This window comes from Euprymna scolopes, chromosome 21 (genome assembly GCF_053919585.1).
Source record: "Euprymna scolopes isolate OS-2025 chromosome 21, ASM5391958v1, whole genome shotgun sequence".
Taxonomy (NCBI): Eukaryota; Metazoa; Mollusca; class Cephalopoda; order Sepiida; family Sepiolidae; genus Euprymna; species Euprymna scolopes.
In genome coordinates, this window is record NC_136502.1 from 45466608 (window position 1) to 45476811 (window position 10204).

General features: G+C 35.0%; 1 protein-coding gene across 1 annotated transcript in view; it reads left to right on the forward strand.

Moving 5' to 3' along the window:
• The window catches only part of LOC145242191 (lysosome-associated membrane glycoprotein 5-like), a 203744-nt gene that overhangs the window by 170451 nt on the left and 23089 nt on the right, over positions 1-10204 (forward strand). Inside the window, exon 4 of the mRNA XM_080105186.1 lies at positions 1328-1424. Within this exon, the coding sequence (XP_079961312.1) occupies positions 1328-1424 (97 nt within the window). The remainder of the gene's footprint in view (positions 1-1327; positions 1425-10204) is intronic.

A 10204-nucleotide genomic window follows, 5' to 3' on the forward strand; every position in this document is an offset into this window, starting at 1 on the left:
AGTGCTGTTACTAAATTTATTACATTTTATTAATTTTAATTACTGTTCAGCATAATTACAACCTTTACTACTTCTCATTAGTTCTGTTACCAACATTATAACCATTGGTTCTATTGGCAACAATGGTATTGTTTCTTATTTAATAGTACTATTGTCTTATACTTTTATCTTTAATTTTATCAATGACAATGATACTTCAAAATTTAAATTTTAATTTCTGGCATAAATATTAATATTATCTCCATATTTCATTTGAATTTCATTTAAATTTTTACTATAATATTTACCTGTTTTATTATTATTATTATTATTATTATTATTATTATTATTATTATTATTATTATTATTATTATTATTATTATTATTATTATTATTGTTGTTGTTGTTGTTGTTGTTGTTGTTGTTGTTGTTGTTGTTGTTGTTGTTGTTGTTGTTGTTGTTGTTGTTGTTGTTTAAAATTTTTTTTTTAATTATTATTTTTTTTTTTTTTAATTATTATTATTATTATTATGATTCTCGTCATTGTTGATATTCTTATCACCAGTAACATAGCTATGTTTTTATTACTTTCAAATTAAATTTAGCCTTCTTTCCTTATTAATGTTAGGATTGTATGACCTTGTGATGTTTTTTAGCACGTATCACATCATGCCTCTTCTGCTGTGTAGACGACTTCCGTTGTCTTGGTTTATGCCTACACATTTGCAATTCTAACTTGAATTGAACTAATTTTCAAATATAAAGTCTGCTCTTACCATTTGACGCCGGATCAACGATGGGTGCAGTTCAGTTGATTACATTCAAGTGACTGAATAAAAATATTGCGATCTTGGGTCATTTTCGGCAACTGCAAGAAAATTTTTATTTTCCTTTAAGCTACATTGAACTTCTTTTCCAATCGGATTATTTCTCGCTCTAAAATTACTTTTCTGGAACCTCTACTTTCAGTTTGCTTTTTACCCCATTCTCGCCTTATTTTCACATGTTTTTAACCGACATGAACACATTTTTTGCAATTTATGACTAAGCATCATAAAGTGCTGTTTCATTTAATGCTATAACCAGAAAATTTTAGCTCGGCTATAATAATAATTTGCTAATTGTTTTATTTCCTCTAAAGAGAAGAATAGCATTCTTTGAAACTCCACGGAATAAGGATTTTTTGAAAATTGTTATTGGAGTATTCTGTCGCAGAATAAATTTACTTGTAAATTTTAATTTAGTCTTGATTTCTTTTTCTTTATATATATATATATATATATATATATATATATATATATATATATATATATATATATATATATTTAGCGTTCTTTTTCTTTTTCAGAAGGCTTCCTCCCCTTCCTCTGGGCGATGGTATCTTGAGCGGATAAGTCTTCGGTATGACCCAAGCGACCCCAGGATGTTTCCAGATTCGGTTGAATGTAAATAAATTTCAACAATTAATAATACACATCTCTCTCCTTTTATATAAGTGAATCCAGTACATACAAATATATAAACAGTCACATATCTAACTTTATAGAATTGATGTCGGTCTGTTTGAAACTAAACTCTTCTGTTAATTGTCTTCATGGCAACAGATTTTATGTACGTGTTCTATTTCCGATCAGGAGTAAAGGTCAGTTTACTATACTATTTCAAACTAATTTAGTATCATTCAATGTTGTATTCACGGCAGTAACGTCGTACCTGTTCTGTTAACCTTCCTCCCAGGCATTAACTTCTACTTTATCTAATGGTATATAAGTTCTGTGGTCATGAAACCATCCTCCCAAGGATTAATTTCTTTTTGGGGGGTTGGTAGGGAGTGTAGTATTTGTTTTGTTGTCAGGAGACCATTTTCGCAGGCATTACCTCCTCCTTGCCAAGAAGCGAGGTAGTTTATGTCAACAAAAAAATTATCAGAATCAAATGTTCATTAGCAAACTCAGCACTTACATTACATTACCATATAATATAAGATTATTAATGCTTTTTCAGTTTATTTGCATTGGATTGAACTCACTACCTCTGTGCAATCTTTTTTTTTTTTTTTACATGGAGGTCACCACTTATCAAGGCCCAAAGGCAACTCAGAAATAAGGGTTATTGCGTGTACAGTAATCAATGAAATAGTATTGTAGTAATCATTAGTATTGGGGGTTTTGATAGAGTGTCTTACTTAAGGGGGCGGTTTGTCAGGAGTTTGTTTATGTTGGACTTGAAGACGTCCAAGTTGTAGTCAGGTGGGAAACAGGCAAGTGGCAGAGAGTTCTACTGGCGTGCAGTTCTAAGAAAGAAACTTTGCTCATGGAATCTACGTTTAGATTTAGGCACAGATAAAGAGTGGGGAAAATTGTTAACAGTAGTTTCAGCCAGACGGGTGTTTCTCGTGAAAGATTGGCGAGGGGGGAGGAGGGATTGGAGCTCAGACGAGCACCTGCCATGGAAATAGTGATAAAACCAAGACAGGCTCGCAATGTCTCTTCTGTGGGAGAGAGGTTGCAGGGAAGAGAAAAGGGCATCCCCCACTAAAGCACGAAGTCTATTTTGTACTCTGTCAAGGCAGGATAGGCTGTTTTTAGCAGCTCCTGCCCAGATGTGGCAGAAGTACTCCATCCTTGGACATACTTGGCTTTTATAGAGATAGAGAATTGCATCAGTAGTGAGATATCTTCTGGAGCGGTAGAAGGATCCCACCATTTTCCCAGCATCCCTGGCAACAGATTTTATGTACGTGTTCTATTTCCGATCAGGAGTAAAGGTCAAACCCAGAAGCTTGTCAAAACATGGAGCCTCTCCAAGACGAGAGCCATCCATTTCAATTGATGCCAGATGGGGATCAGAGCGTTGGTTTTGGATGCATTAAAAGTGACCAGCCACCTCTTCCTCCACTGTACCCCACGCTCAAGATTAGAGGAGAGAGAATCAAAGAGAACTTTGTCATTTACGGCCTTTGATGCGTTGCCATAGATGGCCGTGTCATCAGCATAGATGTCAACGAATGATTTAAGTATGTGTTTAGGGAGATCATTGATGTAGATCAGGAAGAGAGTTGGGCCCAGGATGGACCCCTGGGGGACTCCAGCATTAATACTGTGGGCCTCTGATTTCTGCCCATCAACCACTACTCTTATGAACCTATCGGAGAGAAATGATTTAATAATTGAGAAAACATTTCCAGTAATACCGTAGCTTAACTCAAGACGACCTATAAACTAACATATTTATTCTTGGTTGTATTTTTTGTGTATTCAAATGAGCATGCGCGCAGTTTGTCTAGAAAATAACGTGATTCATGTCACAAACTTCCTCATTCACTGTCCACAGATCACCAAAGTTAAGCAACATTTAACCTGACCAGTACCAGATGGGTAACGGTTTGTTGGGAATACTAGGCACTGTATGTCAGATGCTGTAGAAACCTCTGTTAAAATATGCAAAATGTTATATCATTATCTTCTTTGACTGGCATATATATGCAGCTGGGGACCGTTTCTGAAATCCTCCTAGAAACTTCCTCCTTCAGAAGAATCCAGTCTTACCTGCTAAGAATGAATTCTGCATCAGATACCTAGTAGATCTCTCCTTTTTCTTCTGCCAACCAAACTATATTGCATTATTCACTATACCTTGGAAATCTTTTTCTGTCAGTCCACCTGATCTCATGGTGTGATCAAATCAGTCAAGCTTCTTTTTATGATTGATTGACAGAAGTGGAAGGTTTAGACTGATAGCATCAGTTATAGGGTCCGTGACAATATTGTTCATCACATGGTCCCCATAACTGATATTCACGATCTTATGGTACTATCTCATCTTGAATGCCTCTTTAGATACTTGCTTAGTATCCATAGACAATGCTGCAATAACCAGTTTTTAACCTAACAGGTCTCACACTGTCTACAAAGCCCCAGCCTCATTGCCGCAATGTTCCACCCTGTGCTTATTTTACGGGTACTTCCACAGAATGTACCCCTATATATGAACTCACTACACTTGTACCCCCATCAAGCTAAATACCTCCAACAAACCCAACTTACAGCAAAATCCCACCCTGCATTGTAGAGGTCTCTAGATGCTGGAAAACTCTCTACTCTAGTTACGAAAGAGGCACTCGCTTAAATAATTCAGAGTAGAGGGATTTTTTTTTGTTCGTTTTTTCATAGGATTTTTTCATGGAGAATTTCTTATTGTTGCAATCTATTAAAACATCTAGAAAGCGCATTTTATTGTTCTTTTGTACCTATTTACAATGCCTCCCCACGGGAGAGAGTTAGACACCAGGGTCGTTTTTTAATGTGGAGGAAAGGAACAAAAATAAAAATTGTCTCAGCCGTGAAGGATTTCTCCTCTACTGACAGAGAACAAGAAACTGAAGTGCAACATCTGAAGAACAGATACTACACTTTGATCTTGTCCCGAAATTCATGAGTGAAATTAAGTACAGAGTTATTTTGGAAAGCTGATTTCAGGGTGTTAATATCGTTTTCATTTTTGGTATCAGGATATTATCAACACAGTATAAGTAGTTTTTTTTTTTATAAAGCTAAAGATCCTATTTTCTAAATTGCATATGTAGAAATTGCTAAATGCTGGACCCAAAACAGAGCCTATAAGCAACACCATCTTTTTATACAAAGATGTTGCCATGATGATCATAAAACAGGACGTCTGTTTTACAGGTCAACAATAGTTTGCATAAGGTATTAGGATTAATTTTATGGGAGCATTGATTAGGATTATTATATATACTTTTTTTATAATAATATCTATTGTTCCTTTTACTGGAACATTGGTGAATAGATTTTCAACATCCATTTTCAGGTTTCTTGTTCTTCAAAGTCTGGAAAAGCTCTTCTGTAGATTTGATGCTGTATTTGTTAGGAATAAGGAATGATATCATTCGATTAATACTTTTTGAGAGTTTATAATTGGAGGTTGCTATTTGCGAAATGATGGGGCGTAGACGAAAGTTAGATTTGTGGGTTATCATTTTCCTGCAAATATAAATACAAAAATTTGAAATACTAGAAACATTACTCATAAAGACTAAAAACTTATTACAATAGAACCCCGTGGGTGGCCCTAGGATACGTTTTTTTTTTTTCAGGTTGCTATGTGGAATACGATGTTTTCCCTGCCCCTGCTTACGGTATTTACCTCGCCTTACGGTGTTATTTAAATGTTATTTGATTATATACATGTGTATTATATACTGTACTGTATTTTGTTACTAATTTTTAATGCCGTATCCCGGGGTTCAGCTGTATCAATGAAACAAACTTTACCTAACTTTACAAACATTTTAGGATTTTATTGCTATTGTGATAACATCCTGAAATGTTTGTAAAGTTATTAAAATAAGTAAACAGTGAAATAAATATACATGCTATACAAAAAAATTATATAAATTGTTTTAAAAGCAGTTAGATTAATCTATCTCTGATGATAAATCCAGAAGGATTGGAAATTACTCAGACTTACAACAAATATGGCGATTACATCAGCCAGTTCCTGCCAGAAGTGAAGACCGTTATTTGGAAGTTGGAAAGGATCAAAACGGACTTAATAGACAAAACAACGTCTATTTTATGAAATATACTTAAGAGAAAGAAAGCTGCCTATATATATATATATATATATATATATATATATATATATATATATATATATATATATAGTAAGTTATAAAAAGTATATATGGCAATTAAGCTACACAGAATATTCTGCGTTTCATCCATGCTAGGATTCGTCGTTATGCATAAGCCTGACGAATCCTAGTGTGGATGAAACGCGGAATATTCTGTGTAGCTCAATTGCCATGTATATATTTTTATAACTTGCTATATATATGCCATATATATTTTTATAACTTACTACCTAGCTCTACCTATGTATTGAGCACTGTTTGAAGTATATACTTAAAGTTCACGCATAAAATAATACTTTCGTATATTAATTTATGTGAGTAAATGAAGTAGTCATATATATATATATATATATATATATATATTAATATTAATAATTGTTGTGGTGGCAACCACTTATTTGCATATGCGAATAACATAACACTATAAATGGCAAGCCTAGGTTGGCCTTGGTGTGTCTTACTCATATGCAACCGGAAGTGACGCCGAAGAGCGTACATGTCCTCCCACCAAGACTCTCTGACTCGACACCGTCATTTGTAAATATACCTTTTCTTTAATACACTTATTATTGCGTTATCTTGTTGTTTGCGTCTTCATTGTATTTCCTTACTAATTATTGTTCAACCTTGCAACCACAACAGTTGGCGACGAGATATAAAGCGTCAAATATAACAGTTTGACGAAGAACTATTTAAGAGAAAAAAAAAAAAAAGTACAACGCAAAGGTTGACCATTTTTTTTAAGGAATGCAAAGTGTTGACGAGCAAACGGATTTTACGCTAAAGAGAAGTTTCAACTCAAGTGAAAAAAAAACTCTAACGTGGCAAAAGCGACAATTTACGCCGTTTTCTGGGAATCCGACTTGCAAACGAATGTAAAAGTGAATTTTTGTTTGTCGCTACACGACAAATCTTACTAAAGGACCAACTTGCAAACGAAAAGCGAACTTTGTTCTGTCGCAAAAACGACAGGTCAGACCCGTATTACGAAAAGCAAGGAAGTAACCTACGGGAAAAGTTCACCAGTGGATTCTAATTACTGTTCTCCGTAAACAAAACAACAACTAAAGGACTTTTTAATTAATGTTTTGGTTGACGTCGGTACTAAAAGGAAATACCACAGCTAAAACTAAAATTCAAGGAAAGGATTTTTTTCTTGAAGTTGTCACTGAATAACGGATAATACAGTAAAACGTCACGAAAAAAAAAAGGTAATCTCAATTTAAGAGGTATTTTAATTACTAAAATACTAGAGAAAAAAAACTCAAAGAACTAAATGTACTGCATACATTTATTCAATTGTGACTCGATTAAAAAAAAACAAAAAAAAAACATAAACTTTTATTTTGTGGAAATAGTTACTTATTAGTAAGTGCCTAAAAACGGAAAGTCAATTCCATTTCGTGATTCCAGATAAACCTGTTTTATTTTTTTTTGCAGCGTGACTCGCAAAAAGAATATATTATTGCAAGCAGCGATATTATTATTGAAAACAGGAGCTTACAGCAATTTGCTTTTTTGTTGTAACCCAAACCGGTGTATATGGTTACATGGTACAATATTTTTTTTAACTACACACTAAAAAAAAAAAAAAAAACATGGAAGACTTATCAAAAATGTTCATGCAATTTTTACAAGCACAGGCTACACAAAACGAGCTTTTGCAAACACAAATACAGGCACAGGCTGACCGCGAGAAAAAGAGAGAGGACAGATTATTGAAATGTCAGCAGGAACAAGAAGAAAAGCAGAAAATGGCGCAATTAAAGCAGAAAAAACTGCAATTGGAACAGGAAGAAAGGCATAAGAAACTACAATTGGAATATGAAGAAAGACAAGAGGAACGTTTTGCTAAAACACTGGAACTACTAAAGAGTAATCGAGAAAATGTCGATAGTGTTAATTTCTCCCATACAACTATTTTTAATAGCATGGACACATTTCATTATGTGCCTGAGGAGGAGAAGAATTTTGAAGCATACTACACAAGATACGAGGATGTTTTTCAACTGGACTGTAAAAATTGGCCAAATAGTCAGAAAGTGAGCCTCTTACTCAGAAAATTGGGTACATCAGAACACAGCAAATTCGTAGATTACATATTACCTAAAAAACTGCGGAATTAGAGTTCATGGAAGCTGTAAAATTACTAAAAGAATTATTTAATCCAAATATATCTCTTTTTCATAAAAGATGGCTGTGCATGAATCTAAGAAAGATGGGCAACCAAGATTATTTGATATACGCATCAGTTGTCAATAAAAACTGCGATAATTTTAAGCTTGCAGAACTAACGGTAGAAGATTTTAAATGTCTAATCTTCGCTCAAGGGTTAGTTTCCACGAAAAATGCAGAAATACACAGACGAGTGTTGTCTAAGCTGGAATCTGAGCAAGATTTAACCCTCCAGAAACTAGCAGAGGACTGTGAAAGGGCCATTAAACTAAAAAAGGATTCAAACAATATAGGAGAATCCGGAGTGGCATATGTAAGAAAAGTTAGAAAACCATACGCACCAACCAAGAACTTTACAAAGAAAAGCAATGGAACGGGATATTCCAAAGATAATAACCATAAATATAGTACAGAATATAACAAGCCTCTTCCTAGATATAACTGTAAGAGATGTGCAGAAAAGCATTGGGGATCAGATTGTCCTTATAAGAAGAAAAAATGCTACATTTGTAAGAAGGTGGGACACAAAAGCGATTGCTGCAGATATAAAGATTACACCAGAAAGAGAGTACAGCAAACAAAATCAAATACAAAATTAGACAAAGATCGGCGAAAATACGTAAAAGTGGAAATATTTAAAACATCAATAAAGTTACAACTCGACTCCGGCTCCGATGTTTCTATAATAAACCTGAATACGTGGAAAAAGTTGGGAAAACCGGCCATGATGAAAACTAGTAAAGCAGCCCGGACGGTAACTGGTGGTGGTATAAAATTTGAAGGAGAAGTTGTCCTCCCGATAAAATTGAAAGGGATTTCGAAGAAATTAAAAATATTCGTACTAAAAAATAGTGAAAATCTGTTTGGAATAGATTTAATTGAGAAATTCCGACTATGGGATAAGCCAATCAATACATTCTGTAAAAAATTAGAATGTTCTTCTCCAACAACAGTAAATATAAAAGACGATTTAAAAGAATTATTTCCTGAGGCATTCACGACTAACTTAGGTCGCTGCAATAAATTCAAGGCCTCGTTTGAACTTAAAGAAAACGCCAGCCCAATTTTTAGAAAAAAGCGAAATGTTCCGTTCGCTGGGTTGGAAAAGATTGATAAAGAATTAAATAGATTGGAACAGACGGGAATTCTATCAAAAATAGAACACAGCGAGTGGGCAGCCCCCACCGTATATGTAAAGAAAAAGAATGACGAAGTTAGAGTGTGCGCAGACTTTTCGACCGGGGTCAACTCCCTATTAAAAGATCACCATTACCCCCTACCAAGCCCAGAGGAAATATTCACGAAGTTGAATGGGGGTAATATCTTCTCCAAGATAGACTTGAGCGACGCGTATTTGCAAATACCGGTCGAGGAGAATTGCTCAAAAATACTATGCATCAATACGCATAAGGGATTATACAAATACAACCGATTGCCTTTTGGCATCAAAGTAGCGCCTGCCATCTTTCAGCAAGCGATGGACACCATGCTAAGTGGTATTGAGTGCGCATGTGCATACCTGGACGACATTGTTGTCAGGAGCAAATCCCTAGAAGAACATAAGGAACATTTGAAACAAGTATTTACTCGAATACAAGAATTCGGCTTTAAAGTAAAAGAAAGTAAATGTGACTTTTGTATGAGCGAGATTAAGTATCTTGGACACATAATAAACAAACATGGACGACGTCCAGACCCAGACAGATCTGCGGCAATAAAAAATATGCCAGCACCCGATAATGTAACAACCTTGCAGAGTTTCTTAGGACTCGCAAATTATTACCAATCTTTTATTGAAGGAATGCATAACTTGCGAGCCCCCTTAAATAATCTGCTTAAAAAGGATACGCCGTGGAACTGGACGCAAGAATGTCAAACCGCTTTTGACAAAATAAAGAGCGCACTAACATCCGAATTATTCTTAACGCACTTTGACACAAACTTAAAAATAGTCGTCGCTAGTGACGCTAGCTCCTACGGCTTAGGAGCATGCATTCAACATATTATGCCGGATGGGTCTAGAAAACCAATAGCGCACGCTTCGAGAACGCTGATACCAGCCGAAAGGGCATATTCACAAATCGAAAAAGAAGCGTTGAGCATAATCTTGGCCATGACTAAATTTCACCGATATTTATATGGTAGACAATTCATACTTGAAACCGACCATAAACCGTTAGTCACGATTTATGGATCAAAAAAAGGATTGCCGGTATACACCGCAAATAGATTGCTGCGCTGGGGTACAATACTACTTAATTACGATTTCCAGCTACAACATCTAGCATCAAAAAAGATTTGCCATGCGGATGGACTGTCAAGACTGATACCACAGAAACACAATCTGGAAGAATCAGTCATTGCAGCAATTCGGACAAATGTTGAAGTAAAAAA